Source organism: Channa argus, chromosome 12, assembly GCF_033026475.1.
Source record: "Channa argus isolate prfri chromosome 12, Channa argus male v1.0, whole genome shotgun sequence".
Taxonomy (NCBI): domain Eukaryota; kingdom Metazoa; phylum Chordata; class Actinopteri; order Anabantiformes; family Channidae; genus Channa; species Channa argus.
Genome location: NC_090208.1, coordinates 3777754 through 3804056, shown reverse-complemented (window position 1 = coordinate 3804056; position 26303 = coordinate 3777754). Strand labels below are relative to the sequence as shown.

The 26303-nt window shown below is 40.5% G+C and overlaps 2 protein-coding genes across 2 annotated transcripts; one reads left to right on the top strand and one right to left on the bottom strand.

The window, feature by feature from the left end:
• Window positions 1–1642: 1642 nt before the first annotated feature.
• On the top strand, window positions 1643–4352 carry LOC137137026 (low affinity immunoglobulin gamma Fc region receptor III-like). Its single transcript, XM_067522890.1, has 6 exons — window positions 1643–1731; window positions 1844–1879; window positions 2612–2884; window positions 2964–3209; window positions 3283–3453; window positions 3593–4352. Exons 1-6 carry the CDS (start codon window positions 1701–1703, stop codon window positions 3691–3693), a joined length of 858 nt encoding a protein of 285 aa, XP_067378991.1. The 5' UTR covers window positions 1643–1700; the 3' UTR covers window positions 3694–4352.
• Window positions 4353–15177: 10825 nt separating this feature from the next.
• On the bottom strand, window positions 15178–25837 carry LOC137136997 (butyrophilin-like protein 2). Its single transcript, XM_067522846.1, has 7 exons — window positions 25630–25837; window positions 21302–21646; window positions 21124–21222; window positions 20710–21036; window positions 19560–19889; window positions 16269–16589; window positions 15178–16188 (listed from the first exon to the last, which is right to left on the bottom strand). The coding sequence occupies exons 1-7, from the start codon at window positions 25664–25666 to the stop codon at window positions 16097–16099; spliced, it is 1551 nt and encodes a 516-aa protein (XP_067378947.1). The 5' UTR covers window positions 25667–25837; the 3' UTR covers window positions 15178–16096.
• Between the last annotated feature and the right edge of the window lie 466 nt (window positions 25838–26303).

Below are 26303 nucleotides of genomic sequence, written 5' to 3'. Positions count from 1 at the left end.
CAGCAGGAAGTCAGAGAGGCGTTAGCACTGAGGATCTGGCTCAGGGACACACCTGGTGGGTAGGCTGGGACTTCTGCATCCCATCCTGCTGCTCTACCCATTGAGCTACCAGGTCCCTAATTCTTCACTATATTTGTACAATTCTTCATGTTTTTAAGTTCAGGAGGGTAAAGAAAAACCTTGTTGTGTTACCTAATGTTCTCATCAGTGATCACACATTAGATTCTCTGCTATTTTGTGAAGTAGACTGATGATTTCATTTGAATGTGTGTATCTGTTTAGTGGGATCATTTCAACCATAGAAATCCTGATCATGACTCTGATTCAGAGAGAGCTCCCTCAAGCAGCAGAGGCTTTTCACCACAAATCCTCTAAGTGACCTGAGGCTCCATAGATAAAACCCAACAGTACTGATAGTGCTTGTATAGTGTAAAGTCACGTGTATGTATGTGTACGAGTGTTTTATATTTGAAGTATGTTTTTCTCTCAAAATCAACAAAATACTTTTTAGTTTATTTTTTAACTGTTGCTTGTAAAAGCAAACCATCAACTTCCTCATTGTGTTTATTACACAATGTTTCTTACAACAGCACATTTCTGCTTTAGTTTGGTGCTAAATGAGTTTTTCTTGTTCTTTAAATTAAAATGTTTTAAATCAACTTGTTTTCAGTTCTGTCCAGTTCATGTTTCAGTAAATACTCACTACATTTAATTATTAGAATTCTTCATATTAGCAGTAGTTCTATCATTAACAGTCATTGGTTTGGTGTTTAAAAGCTTCATTAACTTTGCTGTTATTTCAATGATATTGATGAACCTAAACCTTTTCTCGTTTCTCTCCATGTTGCTTTTCTCTTGTGGTTCTGTGGGTTTTACTAAACTGTCTCATGGAAAATGTTAAACTTCCTTTTTTGTTGTGATGAACCAAACTAGTTAGTATTTAAAGCCTCATTGTAATAACTATTTAAAATGACACTGGACCTGAAATGACAGACTCAACATTACACAGCACTTCACTGTTTTTCTGGAAGAAAAAATGAAGTTTGCAATAAGATGTTTGTATGTTTATACAGCAGCCAGTTCTATAAAATCCTTTATGGTTTTGTAGGTGACATTTGTGATGTGATGATTAATTCCTGGGTCAATGTTGTCCCTGTGTTCAGGACTGTCTCCAAAAGAGCAAACATTTTACACTGATCTGTACTTGATCAGTTTTCTGTCACTGTGTGATCTTTACTTTTCTTTACTTTTCTAAGTTTTGACTGACTGCTTGTAGTTTCCTCAAGAAAAAATTTAAAAAAATCTTCAAATGTGTTGAGTAACTAAGAAAAGATAAGTTGAATCTTTATCTATGGACGTCATTTAAACACACTGATGCTTGGAGCCATCTACTGGTCGTCTGTGGTGTTTTACTTTAAGGGTCTTCCTGATTATCTTCAGTTGTAAAAACTGCTGAACTTGATTTTCATTTACACCATATTTTAAGGATCACAGGCTGCATTTCTTTTTAGGTTCTTAAATCAATCTGTGGAGGTTTTGTAAATGTCTTAATTTCAATTAACATACATATTTGTAATAAAAGAGCTTTTTGTATTTGTACCACATGATCTGTGGTTTGATCTGTGGCTTCTTCTTTTCTGTTCGTATGTTTCCTGCAGCTGCTGTTCAGAGACACTCTGACATGTGGTGGTAGCTGCAGAATGGACAAAACATCAGTTGAGAGGCTGCTGGGTGAGTCCAGTCTGCTGGATGTGTTGATGTCTGAATGTTGAGAGAAGATCACTGCTGCTTCCCACAGTAGATCAGTTATTACAGCTCAAACCTGACTCTCATTTCTCTTTAGTTGTGACTTCACTGCTGATCTGCACAACAAACCAAGGTCAGTCAATGTTTTCTATGACACACTGAAAATGTCTCATTGTGTCTGAGAAAGATGAGTTAGTGTGAAGGACACAGCAGGAAGTCATAGAAACACAGAGACTGTTGAAGGTTAGATGTTGGTGTTCACTGTCTCTCTGTGTGAATCTTTACTCACTGTTACACTGATCTCTACTTGATCAGTTTTCTGTCACTGTGTGATCATCACTTTTTACTTCTCTATCATCTGCCTGAAACTAGAAGAAACTCCACTGTCTCTGTATAAGATTTCCGTGTTTAAGTGTCTGCAAATGTTCAGTGACAAAGAAGAGATAAGCTGAGTCTTTATCTATGGATGGTTTTAAAAACCCTGATGTTTGAAGCCATCTGCTGGTCGTCTGTGGGGTTTTTACTTTATAGTTCTTCCTCATTACCTTCAGATTCAACTGTGAAAACTGCTGCTGAGTGGAGAAATTGTCCTCGTTACATTATCCCACTGCTTTTACTACTATTTAAAATGTTCTCCCTATTTAGAAAAATGTTATATTGATTTTCATAGACTCCATATATAAATAATCACATGCTGCATTTTAAGATTCTTTGAGTTGAAGTCTGCTGAGTTTTTTTTAAATGTCAGATGGTTTGAATTAAAATTAAATGTATTTAATCAAATAAAAATATCTAGAACTTTTCATATTTTGTAACCATGTGCTCTCATTTTTGTGATGCTTTACTCACCGTTACATCATCTCAGTGATCACAGCTCGTCTGACTGTGAGTCACAACTTCTCTCAGCTGTTTGAATTTGATTCTGTGTCTCTGAGCTGTGAGGACGACGACAGCTCTGCTAATTGGACACTGAGGAGGAACACAACCAAAAGACAGAGGACTCAGTGTGGAGATGGTTGGGGAGAACCTGCTGGTTCTTCCTGTAACATCAGTTACATCATCCCATTGGACAGTGGAGTTTACTGGTGTGAGTCCAGAGAGGGATCAACCAGTAACAGCATCACCATCACTGTCACTGGTAAGATCAGACTGTGGAGTTAGTGTTGATGAAGCTGTGTGGAAATGGACGAAATGCTGTAGTTTGTCTCTGTGTTGAGGTGGAGCAGTGATCCTGCAGAGTCCTGTCCTCCCTGTGATGGAGGGACATGATGTCTCTCTGCACTGTCAAACAAAGAGGCCTCCCTCCATGCTCCCAGCTGATTTCTATAAAGATGGCTCCCTCATCAGGACTGAGCCTACAGGTCACATGACCATCCACCATGTTACCAAGTCTGATGAAGGCCTCTACAAGTGTCACATCAGCAGTCATGGAGAGTCTCCACCCAGCTGGATCTACGTCACAGGTCAGGAGCTTCACTTTGATTTCAAAACTTATTTCATCCACATGTTCACCTGAACAGGTGATTCTCTCTACAGAAAAACCTACAACCACATCTTCACCCACCTCCACCACCTTTACATCATCGCCACCTCCATCCTCCACTTCCCTTCAGCTTGTGATCACACTGCTCCTCCACCTGGTGGTGTTCTGTCCATACTTGATCTCCACTCTCCTCATGGTGTCTTTATATCGACACAGACACAGAGGTAGCACGTTGAATCATTCACTGACCAAACACTCAGCAAACAATCATTCAATAAATTCATCACTCACATAAAAGAAACATCAATATTTTCACAGTTGATACATTTTCTGCTGTTTCATTCTGACCTGTTCTGACTGTAGAAAATGACCTTCCTGTCTCTATGGTGATGACCTCACCCGACCAGCCTGGGCGGGGATTGGATAATGATTATGATAATGTCACCACAGAGCATCACTTCTGATCTGATCCAACATGATCCATATGTTCCCATTTAAAAAAGAAGCTACAATATCAGAAACAGTAAAGGAGCCAGAACACTTCCCTGTGGAACTCCACATGTTCCTCATGATGAACTTTGTTGAATGTCGAATGTCAGAATTTCAGCAGCAGTTTAATCTCTTTTCATCTTGAAATGGAAGCAGCTGTGAGAGCAGTTCTCCAGGATGAGTCCTCAGATTTGTGAAAGCTGAAAACTTAGAGATTTACATTTACATTTATTCATTTAGCAGACGCTTTTATCCAAAGCAACTTACAAGTGAGGTACAAGGCAGCAAGAATCTAAGTCAAGGAGAAAACATCAAAGCAAAGTCCTATCAGAAAAGGGTTTACATTCAATGAAATGCAAGTGCAAGAAAGAGCAGAAAGGATTTTTTTTTTTAAAGAGATTTAAGTGCATAGGAAGATGCGGAAGAGTTCTGTTTTCAGCAATTTTTTGAATATTGGGAGAGAGTCAGCTGAGCGTGCAGAGTTTGGTAGCTCGTTCCACCATCGTGGGATCATTGCGCTAAAAAGCTTTGCTTGGTGTCATTGTGATTTTTTTATACAGACGCATGAACAAATGTATTGTACAAAGCATTGAACATGTGTTTGTTCTTAATAAAAACCATTTGGAAACATGAACACGTGGTTAAATTCTGATTAAAGGTTTGTCAGTCCACTCTGTGCTGTTTCATGGGTGGCAGTTCCTCACTTGGTAGAGTTGCCGTCCACAGACAATACGCTCGGAGGTTCGTGCCCCCTCCCCCGACCACATGTCAGTGTTTCCTGGGCATTGAGCCAAAAACTATACTATTGCTCAAACACTACATTTATTGGTTGTAGAGATAAATGAGCACACATAATGAAAATATTGTACAATTTTGCAATAACATGAAAATAAATGATCAAATTTCTTGGAACTGCAGCAGAGAAAACAAGGCAGCTGCTGCTTTAGAGGAAACTGTGGTTTTTACTGCTGTCAGCCTGATGTCATACCATCATCTAATACAACGAGACAGACATCAGAGGCTGATCTGTCAGCACAGTTTGTTCCATCTAACTTTCAGTGATTGTATTGTTGGATGTGTGCTGTGTTGGAAACCAATTAAAGTGAAATACAGGATAGAATAGAGTGGACAGTGTGAGAACTTTTACACAACAAAGTGTTAGGTTTATAATGTCCAAAGAAGCAAGAGGTCGACTGTAACTAACACTGTTACCAAACAGGAAGAGAAGACGACTGCTGTCACAAAATGTCATTTCTTTGTAGATGTGATTTCACTGCTGTGCTGCACAACAAACCAACATTAGGAAGCTTTTTTCATCCCAGTCTGAAAGTCACTGACAGTGTCTGATAAAGCTAGTGTGGTGGACACAGCAGGAAGTCAGAGAGGCGTCGGTGAGTTAGCACTGAGGATCTGGCTCAGGGACACACCTGGTGGGTAGGCTGGGACTTCTGCATCCCATCCTGCTGCTCTACCCATTGAGCTACCAGGTCCCTAATTCTTCACTATATTTGTACAATTCTTCATGTTTTTAAGTTCAGGAGGGTAAAGAAAAACCTTGTTGTGTTACCTAATGTTCTCATCAGTGATCACACATTAGATTCTCTGCTATTTTGTGATGTAGACTGATGATTTCATTTGAATGTGTGTATCTGTTTAGTGGGATCATTTCAACCATAGAAATCCTGATCATGACTCTGATTCAGAGAGAGCTCCCTCAAGCAGCAGAGGCTTTTCACCACAAATCCTCTAAGTGACCTGAGGCTCCATAGATAAAACCCAACAGTACTGATAGTGCTTGTATAGTGTAAAGTCACGTGTATGTATGTGTACGAGTGTTTTATATTTGAAGTATGTTTTTCTCTCAAAGTCAACAAAATACTTTTTAGTTTATTTTTTAACTGTTGCTTGTAAAACCAAACCATCAACTTCCTCATTGTGTTTATTACACAATGTTTCTTATTGAAGCAGGTTCTGCTTTAGTTTGATGCTAAAGGGGTTTTTATTGTTCTTTAAATTAAAATGTGTGAACTTGTTTTCAGTTCTGTCCAGTTCCTGTTTCAGTAAATACTCACTACATTTCATTAGTCATTAGTTTGGTGTTTAAAAGCTTCATTAACTTTGCTGTTATTTCAATGATATTGATGAACCTAAACCTTTTCTCATTTCTCTCCGTGTTGCTTTTCTCTTGTGGTTCTTTGGTTTTTACTAAACTGTCTCATAGAAAATGTTAAACTTCCTTTTTTGTTGTGATGAACCAAACTAGTTAGTATTTAAAGTCTCATTGTAATAACTATTTAAAATGACACTGGACCTGAAATGACAGACTCAACATTACACAGCACTTGTTGTTGTTGTGGAAGAAAAAATGAAGTTTGCAATAAGATGTTTGTATCTTTATACAGCAGCTAGTTCTATAAAATCCTTTATGGTTTTGTAGGTGACATTTGTGATGTGATGATTAATTCCTGGGTCAATGTTGTTCAGACAATGTCCATTTCTTTCACTCACGTAATTTGTCCAGTCTCTTAACCTTCACCCTGTCTCCAAAAGAGCAAACATTTTACACTGATCTGTACTTGATCATTTTTCTGTCACTGTGTGATCTTTACTTTTCTTTACTTTTGTAATTTTTGACTGATCGCTTGTAGTTTCCTCAAGAAAAAATAAAAAAAATCTTCAAATGTGTTGAGTAACTAAGAAAAGATAAGTTGAATCTTTATCTATGGACGTCATTTAAACACACTGATGCTTGAAGCCATCTACTGGTCGTCTGTGGTGTTTTAATTTAAGGCTCTTCCTGATTATCTTCAGTTGTAAAAACTGCTGAACTTGATTTTCATTTACACCATATTTTAAGGATCACAGGCTGCATTTCTTTGCTGCTGGGTGAGTCCAGTCTGCTGGATGTGTTGATGTGTGAATGTTGAGAGAAGATCACTGCTGCTTCCCACAGTAGATCAGTTATTACAGCTCAAACCTGAACAGGTGATTCTCTCTACAGAAAAACCTACAACACCACCTCCACCTGGTGATGTTCTGTCCGTACTTCATGTCCACTGTCCTGATGGTGTCTTTATATCGACATGTACCAACAGGTAACACTCTGAATCATTACAGACACTCATCAATCAATCAACATATTGTAGCAATTATTTATATTTTCAACTTTTTCTTGTGCACCTTTTCTGACAGTAGGAAATCACCTGGATGTATCTATGGGAACGACCTCGCGCACCCAAGCTGAGTATTGGATGGTGACAATGATGATGTCACCACAGAGCACTGTGATGTGATACAATCAGCAGAAAGTCTTCACTTTGTCAGATTCTGAACCCAGCAGTAAAGAGGAGGTGGATGTGATCTCTCCTGCAGGAGCTTCACTTTTCTCACCCATGCTGTTGCAGAAGTCAGCATGGAAAAACTGTATATCTGGCCATGATCAAAAGGAGTCAGAACTCACAGTACAGTGACTGTTAACATCAGTCTATAAGCTTATCATCTATGACCCATGTTCCTGTTTACAGTAATCCTGAAAAAAATCTAACAATTCAATAGTTTAAAATGTAGAACTGATGCCTATAAGGACACTGCACTGCACCCTGCCAAGCTGCTCAATGATTTTAAGGGGGTTTGGTATGATTTTACACATGGAGAAATGCTTGACTTCATCCAGAAGAAAAGGAACAAGTGAAGAGAGAGAATCCAGTGTCAAAACATTTAAATGTGACCAAGGTTACAAGGTGAAAGATCCTCTGATTTCACAACTTACTCAAAGAGCGAGAGACGAGCATAAAACTAACCAAAGATTCAATATTCAAGATTCAAAGTGTTTCCCTGCACAATGAAATTCTCATTTTGCTGTTCACAATAAATGTCATAGAGTAAAGTAAAATAAAAATAGAAAAAAAATACAATAAAACATAAGAGCAAAAAAAGAAAAGAGCAGTAAAAGTGAGGTAGTGTAGTTCTGAAATAATGAATGTGCAAAAGCAAAAATGTAAATCAATGTAAACAGTTATGTTATGTTCATGGTTGCAAACTCCTGTCAGCTGTTTAAGAGTCTGATGGCAGAGGGGAAGAAAGAGTTCTTCAGTCTTGAGGTTCTGCATTTCACACTTCTGTACCTCCATCCTGAGGGTAGAAGTGTGAACAGTCCGTGCTGGGGGTGGGAGGGGTCTTTGAGGATGGAAGCAGCTCTCCTGTGGACTCTGTGGTGGTAGATGCTCTGCAGAGAGGGCAGTGGAGTCCTGGTGATCTTCTGTGCAGTCTTCACCACGGTCCATGACAGTAGTGCTGCTGTACCACACAGTGATGCAGTTGGTCAGGACACTCTCAATGACGCAGCTGTAGAAGTTGCTGAGGATCTTAGGCGACATGCCAAACTTCCTCAGCCTCCTCAGAAAATACAGCTGCTGTTGGTCCTTCTTGACCAGCTGCGTGACGTGAGGTGTCCAAGTGAGGTCCTCACTGATGTGGACACCCAGGTATTTAAAGCTGCTCACCCTGTCCACTTCAAGCTCCCGGATGAACAGTGGCTGACGCCTTCTCCTCCCCTTTCTCATGTCCACTATCATTTCCTTCATCTTGTCCGTTATGAGGGTGAGGTTGTTGTCTCACCATTGCACCAGACTGTCCACCTCCCTCCAGCAGGGTGTAGAGGATGGGGCTGAGTACACAACCCTGTGGAGTGACAATGTTTGTGATGATACTGGCTGAAGTCCTGTTACCAATCCTGACAGACTGAGGCCTGCCAGTCAGGAAGTCTAGGAGCCAGTCACAGAGGGTGCGGTACAAACTAAGTGTGGACAGTTTGTGGGTGAGTTTGTGGGAAATGACCGTGTTGAAGGTGGAGCTGTAGTCGATGAAGAGTATCCTGAGGTATGAGTCCTTATTTTCCAGATGAGAGAGGGAGTAGTGGATGGCAGCAGTAATGGCACCCGAGGTGGACATGTTGGGCCGGTAGGCATACTGCAGGGGGTCAATAGTGTCTGGTATGCTGCTCTGAATGTGGAGATGAGAACATCAGCCAGCTCGTTGGCACATGCTCTGAGGGCCCGCCCAGGAATGTTGTCTGGTCCTGCTGCTTTGCAAGGGTTGATCTTCCTCAGAGCTTTGTGTACCTGGGTCGTTGAGACGGTTGGTGGAGTGGAGGGTGGTTGAGTGGTCCAGGTTTGTGTGAGCCCCCTCTCTGCAGTGTAGCTGGGGGCCTCAAAGTGGGTGTAGAATGTGTTGAGGTCGTCCGGCAGGCTGTCTGTTGAGGTGATGTTGGTGGTGTTGGTCCTGTAGTCTGTGATGTGCTGCAGTTTTTGCCACATCAGCCCCAAGTCAGCAGTAGAATAGAAGCTGTCCAGCTTCTCTCTGTACTTCCTCTTGGCCGCTGTGATGGCTTTTCTCAGTCCATACTTTGAAGCTTTGTACTCGGTCTCATTGCCTGATCTAAATGCAAGAGAGCGAGTACGCAGCATGTGACGTACCTGACTGCTTATCCAGGGCTTCTGGTTTGGAAACTTCCTGATTTGTATGGTGGGAACGATGTTATCAACACAAGTGCTGATGTACCCAGTCACATACTCAGCATAATCCTGTACGTTGACGGAAGAGTCCTCCAGAGTGGCTGCAGCTTTAAACACATCCCAGTCTGTCAGAGCAAAACAGTCCTGCAAGGTGCTCTCAGTCTCTGGGGTCCAGAGTTTAACCTGTTTGGTGACAGGGTGTGTTTGTTTCAGTCTTTGTCTGTAAGCAGGGTACAGGAACAAAGAGATGTGGTCTGAGTGTCCGAAGTGGGGGCGGGATGCAGCCCTGTATGCACCACGTATGTTGCTGTAAACATGATCCAGAGTGTTCTTATCAAGTGTGGGAATGAAGTCACCAGCAACAATAAAAACAGCGTCAGGATGAGCCGTTTCTAACACGCTGATGACGTCATAGAGTTTGCTGATGCTGCGGTGGAGTTAGCTCGTGGGGGGATGTCAAATTCCCTCGGTAGATAATAAGGAGGCACTTCAGCAGTAGAAACTCCACATCTGGCGAACAGTGAAAATCAGCCGTCTGTATGTCTCCACACCACGAGTTGTTAACATACACACACCCACCTCCCCCTTTAGCTTTACCGGACGCGGCCGTTCGATCGCCTCGGTGAACAGAATGAGTCTGTAGGTGAATGGCGTCCTCTGGGACTTTGTCTGAGAGCCAGGACTCTGTGAAAATCAGGGCGCAGGACTCTCTGATTTCCCGTTGAGTTGTAATCCTGGCTCGTAGCTCGTCTAGTTTGTTTTCCAGGGACCGCACATTCGCTAGCAGGAGGCTAGGTAGCGGTGGTCGGCTAGCGCGAGCTTTTAGCCTAGCATGGAGCCCCCCCAAAGATGGGTTTATTAACATATACCAAAATTAAATATGTGCAATGTTTGGATTTTTAAGTGTATTTAAGCAAAAGTAGGCAAACAAATGAACTACTTTTTGGAAGGGCTCACTGCAGGAAGACCCCACACTAAGCCCCAATAAACCCCAACCACACATGCTAAGAAGAACCAACAACACTGCAAACTTGGTTATGTACCTTAAGGCTACCACTCAGTGTTAACATGCAATGAAGTGGGGCTAAGGCCTGGTTCTCCCCACAGTTCCTTCCAGAATTCTACAAAAGAACAGAATTACAACTGTTAGTACTGCAAGTGCAGCTTCCAGAGTAGAAACAACAAAAACGTTGCTCCGCTGGACAGTTGGTTCCAAACTTCAGCACAATGTACTGTACAATCAGACCCACCTGAGGACCAGAGTGTTAAAACAACCATTTAGCAAATGCAGCCAGAGAACAGCTCCTACAATCTGCAGTGAGCCCACACCAAACAATCTTACCAGGCTCAAACGCAGAGACTGCAAGTTAGACACACCTGCCTTAAGAAGGGCAGCCACCTCTCTGAAGGCCCTGACCAGCCATGGAGTACTACCCTTTACATAAAGGACTTGTAATAGAAATTTTTCCTCTTGCAAGAATTGTAGACAGAAATCAGCGTGATGAACCATCTCAGTTTAATACATGCCGGCATGGAGAAGAACACATGGATGTTGAGTGTTGTTTCTGACTTGTATCTCTCAAACTACTTCTATTTATACTCAAACCCAAGAAAGGAACCACCCTCACAAAACATGACTAAAGAAACCAGGTGCATGCAGTTGACAGTCATCACTCTTGTCCCTATCTAGGTTATCTGAAGATGTCAGTTGAGAAGCAATAAAACCCTTTTCATTGCACCTTCTTGTAGATCTTGTGACCCCAGGACTCACTATCTACTACATTGCTTTGGGCCTTGTAACAACAAAGTGCCTGCTGTGATCTCAAACATTCCTCCAAACACGACCCAGCCTGTGATCTCTTATCCTCTTTGTGACCTCTTCAATAGCCCATCTTGGTTGATTGTTTGCTAATTATCTAACCATATGACTAAATTTACTCTATTCCCTCACAGACTGAGTTTCTGTGAAAATTGTGGATGTGGAGACAATCAATTTACTGTCCTCACAAAAAGGGGAACTTGTTCTATGATGGACAGTTAGCTAACATGGTGAGTGTGAAGTCCTCCAATAAGCACAAGGCCTAACTTTTCTTGAATCTTTTTAATGAAGGCTCACTCTTCGTTTCTCTTGCTTTACTTTACTCACTTATTCACTGTAAAACTGAACACAAACAACAATAGAAATGAAAATAACATAACATACATCTTACAGGCACAATCCAAGGTTTCAAACATTGAAACAAAAAAATGCTGAGTCACAACAGCAATGAGCACCACAATTTACCATATAGCTCCAAATAACGATTTTAAAGCAAAATAATAATGCAGCAACCACAGTATGTTTACAGCATAAAAAGGGTAATAAACAAAATACTTACGGACAAATAATGTCCAAGGCTACAACGTTATAAAAAATTTAGCGGCAGTCGATCAGTCACGCTCTCTGCTCTACCTGCTTCAGTAACTCTTAGGGGAATTCCAGCCTCTAAACTTACTACTACTAGCTGACCAGAGGGGGACGCTGCTGATCACAAAACGCTATACACAAGCTATGGAAAGGTTTTTTAGCAGTTATAAATGCACTCAAACAGAGGGCAGAACAATCAATACACACTATAAATATGATTTGACATGCAGTACATCTGATAGAAATATTAACTTTTAGTCAAAAAGCTCAAAGTAACAAAATAAATACTAGTGTCTCCTAGTAACAATGTCTTGTTCAGACTGAAGCTGCTGATAAAATACTCAAAGCTGTAGTAGAATGGAGATAAGATCTGATCAGAGTCTGATTGTGTCACCAGGGCAAAAACTGAATACAAGCAGGAGAAACTGACACCAGTAAGCTGTTCTCCACCTCCCCCATCCACCTCCTCTCTGACTCTCATTTCCTCCACTTTCCTTTGTACAGCTGCACTCACACTGATTCCAGCCATTACACTAATCATCACTCATCTCTCACTACACCCACCTAAGTGCAGATTGTCCCACTGGACTCAGGGACAGTAGCTTGAGAGCCATCAGTTGTTGACTCCTGTCCCTGTTTGTAATCATTGAACCTGATAGATCCAGTGTGTTTTATAACATTAAACTCAAACCATCTTTTCTTTTCTAGCAAAAAGGAAAAACCCTGAATCTTTCTCAAAAAACTTTAGCTGTGTCCTACAGTATTTCCCTCAGTCCCTGTGACTTAGCAAAGTCACCATCAGTCCCGTTTATTCTCTTACACAGAATTGTTCCACTATCTGTAAAGATCTTATTGTTGATCCAACACCTGAACCAATCAGCTCTTAGATCAGGTTGGATCCACCTGTTTATTTCGATCAGTCAGCTTCAACACGGAAGCTGCTGATGAACAAGAGAGAAAGAAGTGAGAACGTTTCCTTCAGTTTAACAGTTTAGTCTTTTTTTATTACCAGTTGAATCTTCACTGTTTGTGTTTGTGGGCGGAGTAAAGTAAGAAATCTTTATCAAACTCAGCTGCGGTTTCACTTTGGTTTCTTGTGGTTGTTCAGCTGACAAATTTCTGGCCCCACAAAAAACATCCATCCAGGAAATGAGACATTTGAGACAAATGAGACATTGAGCTACTTTTGGGAATTGAAACATTGGCCTCTATTGTTCAGACAAGCAGATGCAGTGATATGAACAAACCCCACAGGACACGTTAGTTTTAATATTTGACCTGCTGTACGTCCCAGTGTCTGCGCTCACTCTGCAGGGATGATGGACATCAACAGGCATTGAAGCTAAAGAGTGAGGACTCATCCTTCTGAAAAGTTCCTCGTTCTTGATGTTCCTGCTAATATCTGCCTCTTGGTGTGTGCAGATGAAACTAAAACCTTCTAACTGCAAGAACAAGGTCACCGGGAACCTTTGACCTGAGCTCAGTTTAACGCAGTCAGAAAGGTTCGATGCTGTGACTCCACGATGAGACGTAAAAACATTTCAGCTGCTGCTTTTCAAAGCGAGGTCACATGATACAGTTTTGTGTTGTGTGCACTAACTTTGTCTTGGATTCATTTTGTTTCCCCGAGTCAGGAGACTTCACACAGGTTCACATTTACTCATCACTCACTGACTCACAACAAAACCAAACTGACACTGAATTAAAGCAGAAAGGGTTTCATTACAATCAGGAGCAGCTCCACAACTCTTCATTTTTTAATTTTTAATCTTATTTCATTTTGTCTGTATGGATTTTAGTCTTTTATTTACTTAGTCTATAGTTTATAATGTTCTAATTCTTTTCTCTGCCTGTGTAAACCACTTTGAGTTTCCTGTGTGTTTGACACGTGCTCTATGAATAAAGCTTTTGTTGAGACCTCTAACATAAACCCACTAATCCACAATTCAGGAATCATTAATGCAGATCATCATGTTTGCTGTGCGGAAATGTTCTTAAGGTTAATCATTTAATCCCAAACGGAGAAAACTTGACCCTAAATACAACAATCACCAGCTCCACCAGCTGTGTGATTCAGGGTTTTCACTGTCATCATTGTTTAACTAGAAGAATAAAAAGTGGACAATGACAACACATCTTTTTTTTTTTTGTACCTTTTTCTGACTAGAAACAGCAGCTTGACTGTCACAAGGAAACTTTAACGATTAATTAATGTCTGATGTTTGTCAACAATTATTTGATTTTCAGTTGGTTCAGCAGTGATGGAGGCTGTTTACCAGCAGCCTGATTTTGAAATAAATAATTACTGAAATACAACTAGTCAATAAATACAAGTCAAAGCAAACGTTTGAGGTCAAATCTCCTTTATTACAGAATCAGAACATGAGTGTGATCTTCAAAGGACAAATGAGTAAAGAAATACTTACAGTACAGGACATTGGTCCTTACAGTATGTGACCATCTTTACTACGTCTCTCAGTCTTCAGCCTCTGACACTGACTGCTGCAACTGAGGGAAGCTGCTCACACACACTCACACACTCCACGACAACATGAGCAGTTGTGAGTCCTGTGGTAAAACACACAGTAGCTATAAACTCAGTAGGTAAGGAGTCATTTTCATTTTTATTCTGTTTCACTGATACTGATGAACTAATAATGTGCTGACTCATCAGTATCTTCCACTCTCTATCTACCAAGCAGACGCTTCAAATCTCAACCCACTATCTCAGCACCTTCTCATTCCAGAGGTGTCAAAAAGCACCAGTTTGTCTGTTTGTTTGTGTGCTGTCGTCACTGTTTGTAGCGTAGTTCATTATTTGTAGGATTATTACTGGCAGGGTGAAACCTGGAAGCTGTTGAAGAAGAATCTGTACAGTGGCTCAGCTCTCTCCTGTTCAGAGTTTAGGTTCAGTTGGAACAACCAAGGAGGAGGAAACAAACATGATGAACAACAGTGGTGACCCAGTGAACTCTTCAAGTGACAATGAAATACTGGGAATCAGTGGGTGTTTCTACTCTGAGTCACTCACAGTGTCGAGCTCTGTAGCAGCAAAGCAATGGCTCATTCTAACACAAGCTGCATTAAATGTGGCCTGTTTAAAAGAAGCTATATATACACTCACTGCTCACTTCATTAGGTACAGCTGTACCATCTAATGCAATGCAATACAGCAGTTCTACTTGTACAAGGTTACAACTTCTCACTGTTTTTACATTTATTTATTTCAGACATTATTTGCAAGTAAAAATGATGTAAACTAATTCATTAAAAATTAAAAACTACCTGTTCCACTGAGAATAAACCTCAGTATTTTGAGACATCTTAGTAATACACACATACTTGATCACTCATCTTGATTCATTCAGCAGTAAAGAGCATTTGGACATGTGGTTTAAAAAAAACAGGATTTATTTTTTAGCATTTATTACTAATTATCAACACATTTCTTTTTAAACATTATTGAAAATTGTTGTTTATTTTGTTTTTTTCCACAAAATTCAACAGATGACAAAATACATTTTAGAATCTAAAGATTTTAAGTGACTTTACTCAGTTTTGAATGTAATTTTTTTATTATTATTCTTTAATTTATTTTCCTTTTGTCCAAGATCTGCTGCATAAACTTCACTCATACGTAACTTAAATAACTCAAAAACACATAAAATATAATTATATTTTTATTAAATTAAAATTTACTCAATAATTCAATTTTCGCTATATATATATATTATATATATCATTTAACTAATTTAACTCAAATGATTTAAAATGCAAGTTCAGCGTGAAATCAGACTTTGCTCTTTCAAAATATGTGAACGGTGGCGACATTAAAGTTTCAGCAACTACAAACAAAGCTAAATAAACTTGACTGAAGTCGTACAGTAAGAGCTGTAGTCATGAATGCTGCTTCTGTTAGATGCTCAACTGAAGCACTTAGATTTTTAAACTTTAATTCATATATTACATCATTGTATTTTATTTACAATTAAGACAATGTCCCTCTTCTAAAAGTCCTAATCCAACCAACAAACTCTTTACTACAGAAGGAAACTGGATTTAACAGATTCAAGAGAAAAGGGAGAAAAACAAGTGTTTGCTAAAAAGAACCAGAAGAACAGAAAGAACCAGAACAGCAGCAGTTAACAAAGGGAAACAGAATCAGGACATTTGATTCAGTGTTGTAGGACAAAATCAGCTGTTCTGGAGACAGCGTTGACCTCACAGAAACATCCTGCTTTAGTCTTTGTTGTTGAGCTTGTTCCTCTTGTCCACTGTCAGATTCCAGATCTGGTTCCTGCTCCAACACTTGTCTGGATTTCAAATGAGGAAGCAGCTGCAGAAGAAGACAAAGTGTCCTCCTGTCTTCATCCATTGTCCATCAGCTACTTCTCTTCCATTTTGTTGCTGATCCAAAGTCAGGTCAGATCAATAATCAAAGATTGATCAACAGACTGATCAAACTGATTGATCAGCCATCAGAGGAGTTGGATCAGTGGAGCTGCTTCTGTTCCTGATGTCCACTGTGTCATCTTTGTCCTGAGTTCTCTCTGCAGAGGAGACAGAAGACAGTCAGACAGAGACAGACAACAAGAGAAAAGAAAACCAAAACAAATATAATGAAACTCACTTTTGACCTTGAGCAGCACTGTTTTCATTCTCCAGATATTGCTGCCTTTTACATAACAGACATATGTCCCTGCGTCTCTGACTTTGGGATGTTTCAGGGTCAGACTGAGGTCTCCAGTCTCCAGCAGGGCTTCCTTCATCTCTGTTCGGTCTCTGTAAACTTGGTTCTCATCTTCATGCTGTTCAGAATTGTTCTCATATTTGTGGACCATTCTGTGGACACTGTCCCTCCACCACACTTTAGCGTCCTCAGGCAGGTGACCAATGGTCCTGAAGGGCAGCTGGACAGACTCCACTCCCTCCTCCACCTCCACCTGACAGTCTGAGAGGACAACAAACCACAACATCAGCTGGACAGACAGCAGCAGCAGTTTAGAGGACACAGTTTAGAGAAAGCTGAAGGTCAGAACCAGATCAGAGCAGAAGGTAACAGGGGACAGAAATCTAGAAACTAAAAGCAGCTTTTGATCAGAGTCTTGATGCTGTTGGGACATTTTGTCTGCTTCACAGTAATGTCTCATCTCCGTCTTGACCTGCTGTCTGTTGCTTTTCATTGGGACATTTCAAAGTCAACATTCAAGAGAAGAAGATTTCAGACCAAACATGTCTTCTGTCAATATGTTTGTCTTCATGTGTGTTGTGGAAATGAGTCTTAGTTCCACACAGCATTTCAAACATATGTCCAACATGGATCCACAGAAACCTTCATCACATCAGTGTCTCAGTGTTTGTGGAGCAGGATTCACTCAGCTCACTTCTCCATTTGTTGGATCAGCAGAAAGTCAAACTCTGGGACTTTGTTGTTAAAGGATCAGTTCCTGTTTTCAGAGGGTTTATCATGAGGACTGGTGGCTGATGGAGCCTGAGTCTGATGGAGCTCTTCTTCTTCCACTTTCTCTCTTTACATTGATCCCATTCAACACTCAGCATCAACCTGATGCAGCTGCTGCCAAACCAAACTCCATGAAGAACTGACTGGATTAAAGCCAATGAGCCTCTTTATGGACTGAGAGCAGCTGAAGCTCATTTCAAGCTGAAGCTGATCTTTCTTCTTTTTCCAAATCAAGAGTTTGTGGCAGAAACATGATGTTTGTAGAGAAGAAGCCGAGAGAAAACTGGATCTTTATTTCCATCAACATCACATCTGAGAAGGAACTTGCTCCCACTCATTTCTTCAGGGAGAAGATTCAGGATTTAAATGGAAATCAAAGTTTGATCCAGTCGACTTTGAAAATGATGATCAATGAATCCAAATCAATCACACTGAAACCTCTTGATGATCAGAGTGACGTCAAATCTTTGGTTTTTCCAAACCAACTGAATCAGTGAGTGGATTTGGTTGCTGCTTCACAAACTGAAACACAAGACTGAATAAATCAACATGTCCTGCTTCAAGTCAGCCATGAATTTTTCTGTCCTGATCCAGAAAGACCAGAACCAAAATCTGGGAGGCTCCAACCAGAAGAAGAAAATCAATTAGATGAGTATTTATTTTCCAGGAGGAAAACCAGTGAAATGTGTCAGAGATCAGTTGACTATCAACACGCTCTGACTTTTCAGATCTTCTCCAGATGAGGAGAATATAAAGGTGGTTTTTAGGAGACACTGTGTTGATGTTGAAGCAGTTTTCTTCAACATGTGGGAACATTTGGATCCATGCACAATCATCTGTGACTGTGTCTCAGTGCAAAGATGGAGCCAATCATTGATCCAATGATGGATCAACAGATGAGGATCAGAGTCAGTACAGGAAGTGGAAGAAGAGAAATTCCCTCATGTGATGGTGAAAGAACTTCTTTCACTTCTTCTCCAAACTTCAACTGGACTTTCATCAACTATTCTTTCCTGTTTTTCTTGTGCAGGAACAAGAACTCAGTTGACTATCAGCCGTGTTTTCTTAACATTCTTCAACACAACTGGAAGATTTTCACTGATACAAACTATTAAAGCTGCTTTTCTTTCTGCTTTCAGCTTCTTCCTGATCAATACTGTCACACTCTGATTGCTCATCAATCAACTTATTGATATCAGTTTGTGTTGCTACATGGAAATGAGCTCCTGTCTTCTTCTTTGGTCACTTCCTCTTTTGATTGATCCCCAGTGAATCTGAAATGTTGTGGAGGATCAATATTTGTGATGGATGTGATGTTTTTATGTCTGATCTCTGTGGACCGTAGAGAACTGATCAGTCCAAAGAGCAGGACTTCATGTCCAATAACTGCCATGATATTGACTTGATGATTCAAGAAATCATCAGATGATCAGGAAATACTGATGCTTTCAGACTCTCAGACTGATCTTTGTTCTTCCAGCTGATTTGGATCTGAAATGTTGCTCTCTGAAACAGACAGGACCTGGTCTTCTGTTTGACCTCTTTAGAACCTGGGGCTGGATTGACTTTGTCTTTGTTCTTTTCTGTCCAGCACAGACTGATGACGAGCTGTGTCACAAACATTTCACTGTGCGGATCAACAACAGCAGCTAGAAGCTGTTACCATAGCAACTCCATCCTCCATCTCCAAATATCAAATGTTAATAAATTCTTCTGGAAATGCTTTGACTGGTAGATTTTCACTCAGGACACTTCAGAGCTGCAGTCGCTATGAGCTCACTGAGGTCAGTAACTCAAGATTCAAGATTCAAGATTCAAAAGAAACTTGTGTCCACTAACTATTATCCTCTTTTTAAAAACCAAACTCTGGACTTTGTTCTGTTGAATCAGTTGATTTCAGTGCCTGGTCACAGCAACATTCTCAGTGTCAGTGAGGACCGAACAATGTCTGTGGAGACATTAGAGGACAGCTCCATGTCTTATCTGTCCACCTAAACACAATTTCAGCTTTTGAAACTAATCCCAGCTTCTTGTTTTCTGCTCTCATGTGCTGATGGACATTTTCATTGTTACTGAAATAAGGTAGAGAGACAGAAAATGTCAAAGAGATCCAGCCAGAGCAAACTCATATTTTCCACCTTTGTCTCCAATTAGACCAACAATCTAATTCATCCCAACACTTGTCTCAAGTTCTGTCTGCAGCTTCACGTGATCAAGGACCTGTTGTTACCTGGACCTGATCTACTTCTGGTGGAGCTCAGTTCAAAGTTTCTCTCTGTCACAAATATTCACATTACACTGAAATGATAGTTTGGTTCCAGGAAAATTCATTTCAATTCACTGTTAGAGTCATGAAATAAAGTGAAATACATTCATAGAAACATACTAACAGTAATACTGCAGTTTCTCTTAGTATAAAGATTAACAACAGTTAGCTTAGCATAAAGACTTTAAACTGACCTTTGACCTGGAGCTTCACATCTTTCTTCATCAGGATGTTTCCCTCCCTGCTGTAGACGGTGCAGGTGAAGGGTCTTCTGTCCATGTCTGTGGGGTATTTCAGGGTCAGACTGAGGTCTCCAGTTTTCAGCAGGTTTCCCTTCATCTCTGTTCGACCTCTGTAATCCTCATCCTGTTCTTCAGGCTGGTCAGAGCCGTTCTGATACACATGGACCTTATTTGTAGCTAAAGTAATTTTCCACTCCACTGTGACGTCTTCAGGCAGGTGAACTGTGGTTTTACAGGGCAGCTGGACAGACTCCACCCCTGAATCCACCTCCACCTGTTGTACTGAGAGGACAACAAAGCACAGCATCATGTGGACAGACTGCAGCAGCAGCTGTGACACATTTTCTTTGAGTGGAGGAAGTAAAAACATGTTTGACTGGTTCTAGTCTGAAATGTCTCCATGTCTCCATTTGACAGAAACAGTGTTGTCTTTGTTGTCTGTCCAATCAGAAAAGTGAAAGTTAGAAACTAAATGTTGAAAGGATCAGATTTGATGACAGATCTGGGAGCAGATTGATAGATATGAAATGAAACAAAGTTTTAAGACATTTTCTAGGAGAATCTGGATCAATCTGATCACTCTAATCATTTCTAAATCAGCCTGATCTTTGTAGGATCTCAGACGACGGAAATCTTTCAAACTAAATCCCTCTGAAATATCAGAGACCATAGAGGCTTTAAATGCTGCTGCTGCAGCAGGACCACACTGTCTGTCAGCTGACAACACGTCCTCTTTTGGACATGGATCAGGAATCATATGAGAGCAGCTGCCTTCTGAATTCACTGAGAACTTCCTGATCATGTTCCTGATTAAACTGAACTGATAAGTTTGGACAAGTATTCACATATAAAGTCCAACATCATGCTCTGTTTCAGATCTTCTGAGAATTTGCTCCATCTGCAGATGGAGCGTAGGTCAGTGTTGTTTTATAAGGTCTATAACAGCACAGCCCACCCACAACTCCACATTAGTGATGGTGTAATTTAACAGCTGTTTACATGTTGTAGTGGACTCGAACATTAAATGATAAAGTGCCTTTGGACCATAAAAGAAACAGAACGACTGAAAGAGTGAAAACAACTTTTAAACATTTAAACTGACCTTTGACCTGGAGCATCACTACTTTCTTCATCAGGATGTTTCCCTCCCTGCTGTAGACGGTGCAGGTGAAGGGTCTTCTGTCCATGTCTGTGGGGTATTTCAGGGTCAAACTGAGGTCTCCAGCTTTCAGAAGGTTTCTCTTCATTGTTGTTCGACCTTTGTAAAGATAGTACTGTTCTCCAAGCTGGTCAGAGCCGTTCTGATACACATGTATCGTCCAGTCTTTAATGTTCTTCCACTCCACTTTGGCGTCTACAGGCAGACAAACTGTGGTTTTGCAGGGCAGCTGGACAGACTCCACCCCTGAATCCACCTCCACCTGGTAAACTGAGAGGACAACAAAGCACAGCATCAACAAAAAAGTAAAGAAGTTTAACCATCAGCATTATGGGTAATGTAGTAGTAGAGACATACCTGACATGAAATAGTGACGGAAATGTACTAAAAGACCCCCAGCAACAATCAGAAGAACCAGGAGAACCAGGAGAGCTTTGGCCCAGGATGGAAATCGTTCTGTGGACAACATGAAGAACAACATGACCTCTGACCTCTGACCTGTATCTACAGCACTGACCTCTGACCTGTCACTGACCTTTGACCTGCAGCTGTACATTTGTCAGTAACCATTCTCCAGTTGTAACTGATCTGACAGAGCAGGTGTAGGTTCCACTGTCAGACAGTTGCAGTTCTCTCAGATTCAGACTGAGGTCTCCAGTTTCCAGAGCATCAGGCATCATCGATGTTCGGCCGCTGTAAAGCTGGTTCTGGTTTTTAAGTTCATCACCTTCCTGCTGACGCTTGTGGACGGTTGAAGGACTGAGATCAGAGCGACTCCACACCACTGTGGGGTCGACCAGTTCAGAAGTGAGAAACTGACAGTGCAGCAGGACAAACTGGTCTCCCTCATACATGTCCACAGCTGAGACATGCTGGTAAACTGTGAGGACACACAGACAGAGAGGGTCCATCTCAGCACCTTATTTCATGTCTCATTACTCGTCCGTCCTCAGGTCAGTCAGAAACTAACCTGGTCCTGTTTGTGATTGGACGCTGCAGCTGATCAGGCTGCTTTGAAACCACATCACCACAGTTTAACACCAACAACACTGACAAACACCAGAACCAACTCAGGATTCTGGTTCTCACTGGTTGGAGGTTTTCAGTGGGATTTTTAAATAACATATCACACTTTGTATTTCACATTAACACATGAATGTGTATGTTTGTTCATTGTAGGTGGTGAAAACATATCAAAGTATTTTTTAAAGTATCAGTGAGTTGACACAGGTTTCAGTGGGATGTGACATATTCTGATGGACTAAAATGTAACTGCTGTATGTCCAGAACATTTTTACTGAACCAGAGAAACTAGAAATGAGATTGTTGCTTTGTGAACCTTCAATATTCCTCAACCTGAAACAGAGACAACATCTATGTTCACATGTTGATAAATGGTGTAAAAATGGAGTTTGTTTTTTGACAAAAATAAACTGAAATAATTCACTTCACGACTTCCTCTTCATCTATAACATTTATCAGTTTAAGGTTGGATCACATAACCTGAAGTTTGCAGATTCATATCAATATTTAGGTTTTTATATTGATGAAAATGTGAATGTTATGTTTCCTGCTGAATCAGCAGGTGGAGCTTTGAGAGGATCAATGGTCAAAGTAAAAACCTCAAAGACATATTTTTGTCCACATGTGTGTCTTTCTGTGTGTCTGTGCTGGGATTTGTATTTCAGTCAGTCTGTGTGTCTGTACATACATTTGTAAATATCTACATTTAATATGCGTGTATATGTAAAATAATGTACAAATGTATTCACTCAAAAACTGAATGTAAATGTCTTTAATTCTTTGTGTTTTTAGCTAAAAGTGCTGAAAACCTCACAATTGGCTCTTTGTAAGTCACGGTGGGTCACAGCTCACAGTGGGCTACAATAATGATGCCATAGATGGGAGTTTTCAGACATACTCCACATTTTCCAAGCTTGTGTGAGTACTGTGCATCATTCTGTGTTTGTGGTCACAAAAATATTTCTATGTTGGTGTGTTTTTGCTTTTTAAACAACTGAGAACATTTTCAACCCAATCAAAAACCATATGAACCACAGATGGTCTTAAATCTGAGGACTTTGCAGACGACTTCCAAAAGAAAACAGCCACCATCAGGTCTGACATCAGCCAAGCACACAGTCCCATTACAGAGACATGTAGACAATGTGAAGACACATTGGACAGTTTTGTTCTGGTTGATGCTGAAACACTCAGGAAGGTTTTATCTAAACTGAAGACAGACCTGAAACCTTGGTGTCATCCTTGATTCAGAGCTGATCTTTAAGGCTCATGTGGGCTCTGCCACCAAATCAGCTTTTTATCACCTCAATAATATTGATAAAGTTCGATCATTTCTCTGTCCGAGTGACACAGAGACTAATGCAGGCTCTTAAATCCAGCAGACTGGACTATTGTAATGCTGTCTCCTCTCTGGTCGACCCAAATACCTCATAAACCAGTTACAGTTGATTCCGAGTCCTGACAGGAACCAGAAGGAGAGAACACATTACACCTGTTTTAAAGTCCTTACACTGGCTGCCTGTCAGCTTCTGTACTGATTTTAAAATTCTTCTCCTTGTTGTTAAAGCTCCTCATGGTCTTACAGCAGCTGACTTGTCTGACATGTTTCCAGTGTATGAACCAGTCTGTGCTCTCAGATCCTCTGACTCTCACAGTCCTGTTCCTGTGTTTAGTTGTCCCCGTTTTCCCAGCTTTATTTCCTGCCCTTGGCTTTTATTTTGTTGCTCCTCCTCCTCACTTCCTGTTAGTCTGTTTAATTTCTTTACCTTCCTCGTTTGTCCTGATTTGTTTCACCTGCTCCCCTGTCCTTTTATACCCGGCTATACCCAGACCTTTGTCAGTTTGTCCTGCATCCTGCATCCTGCATCCTGCATCCTGCATCCTGCATCCTGCATCCTGCATCCTGCATCCTGCATCCTGCATCCTGCATCCTGCATCCTGCATCCTGCATCCTGCATCCTGCATCCTGCATCCTGCATCCCCCAAATTTTGGTCTGTGGTTTCGTTTCTCTTTTTGTTACGTTGTTTCCTTAGTTTATCCTCCACCTGTCTGTTTAGATCCTGCTCCCTGTATCGGTTACTCTTGTTTATTCCCTTCTGTCTCACGTTTAGTTTGATTATTATTTATTCCTGTTAATTTGTCCTTGTTTATTTATTTTATAAGTTAGTTACGGTTTGTCTGGTCCCTGTTTGTACACTACATTGAGTTCTGTCTGGTCTGTATTCTGTCTGTCTCGTATGTTTACACCCTGTTGGTTTAGGAGCTGTTGTGTCTGATGTTCTCCCTGTGTGTCGTCTGTTGTCCTTGCTCCCCTGGCACAGTCCCTATTTAAATTGTAGTTTGTCGTCTCCTTTAGCTGCTTAATGTTTCGATTTGGATTTATTTTGTTAATTTACTCCGTCTGTATACACTGTCATCCTTTGTAGTTGTGTTCACCCCTCCTCTATTAAAACACAGGGTAATTTGGTTGATCTGTGACACTGTCTCGAGTATTTGAGTTGTTCCAAAGTGCAGGACAAAAACGTTTGGTGAGGCATCTTTTAGCCTGGATTTTGAATCAATTTTTTTGTGCAGTATCTATTTATTGCATTTATTAACACATCTTTTATGTTGTAGTTTTTCTTATGTTTTCATCATAGTTTTTAACTATTTTTAAATGTTTTGTCTTATACTTGTATCTTTATCATAATGTTTAGTTTATTTTTATCTTTGATCTTTTATTTGTGTGAATGAGTCTCAGTGTCTTATAGAATAATGTCACATAGCTAAAAAGAAAATGTTCCTGTGTTTTCAGCTCAGATCTGAAACTGGACAGTGTCTCAGTTTAGAATAAGAAAAGCAGCTTTGTTCTCTGAATGATAAAGAAAATGAGTTTGTGTTTAGTTTATTAATGGCCTTTTTATTAGGAACTACACAAAACTTTGTTCTGTCATTTAAAAACACAACTTGATTTTTGAATATGAATAATGCACAGAGACTTTTTTATACATGTAAAAGATTTAAATTAGCTAGATATTTGCAGGAAACCTGGGAGAGAAGGAAAACAATTTGTGTTTATCAATTAAATAGAGAAAGTTCAAATTTTTGTAAATGTGTAACTCAAATATATATTTGTGATGCTTTTTCGGATCAGCCACATGTTTTGGTTTAAGAGCAATTTACAAACCAACATAAAGTCAATATACAATATTATGTGTTTTCTGTCATGCTTTGTCTTGGAGTTTGTTCTGTGGCTCTAATAATTTAAATTCTTGCTCATCTTCACCTGAGGTTTCACTTCCTAAAGTCCAGACCAGGAAAATCACAAACTCAAACCATTTCTGCTTCAACATCCACTTCAAATGACTGCTGGCTGTCTGAACTCCTCTTTTCTCACATCTTTTCCTTCTATCTGTCCGTCACGTCTTCAGCAGGAGGACTAATACTAGAAAAGACAGGACTGATGGAGACGTGGCGACACTTCATGTTTTGCTTTGATTTGGTTTGTATCAATCTTGTAAGAAGTGATGTGAAGGTGTTGTGGTTGGACAAGTGTTGAAGGACTGGGACAAAGTGAATGTGTCCTCTGCATTTATCTGAATGAAGCCCAACATTTCCATCCACATCTGATGCTGCTGTCAGCAAAAAGACCACAGCAAAGGATCATTGTTACTGCTGGGAACACAAGCTGTGAGAATATGAAGAAGCTACAGGGACATAATCCTGAAGAAGACAACTGAGGACAGTCTGACACATCCAGGAGGATTTCATCCAACAAACACATGGATCAGTTCAAGAGGAATCAAATCAAGATTAAAGACATTGGATCAGTCAGATCAGAGGGAGGAAGGTGATCTTACCGTGTACAAGGATCACAAACACCACAAACATCTTCATCTTCACAAACAGCTTCAGGACATCAGTTCTGCTGACGTGCTGCTCATGTTATACTGTCTGTGTGGACACAGTGTCAGTTCCACTAGCAACCATCTCTGATCCCTGCAGACATGTCTCTGCTGCTTCATGCTTTCATTCTCATTTGTACTTCCTGTACTTTTGACCTTGGACCTGTTAATGATCTACCAGCTTCACCCATTTGGACGTGTTTACCTGGACTGTACAATAAAAAAGTTTTACTTCCGAGTCTCATGTGGTGTTGTAAAACACTGACAGCTGAATAACATCTGTTGCTTTTTATCACTTTATTTTAACATCCTGGACACAGTCATTGCTGAAACTGAAAATCTGATTTCAAATTAAAGTCTGGACCTGATGAAGACAGTAGTGTAAACTGTATTTTCTCTCACGTTTCAAACATCAGCCTCAGCTTCCAGACAAAATGCACTGACAATCTGCAAAAATACATTTTTGTTCCAAAATCCATGTTTCCCAAAAGGTTCATCACAGAGGTGGGTGTCAGAACATTCTCCACCCTCAGGCTACTGCTCCCAGCCCCTTTCTCCTTTTCTGGAAACCTTTTCAGCACTTTGATAAGCACCTGTGAGCATGGAGTGACTCTGGGTCACTACAGTGT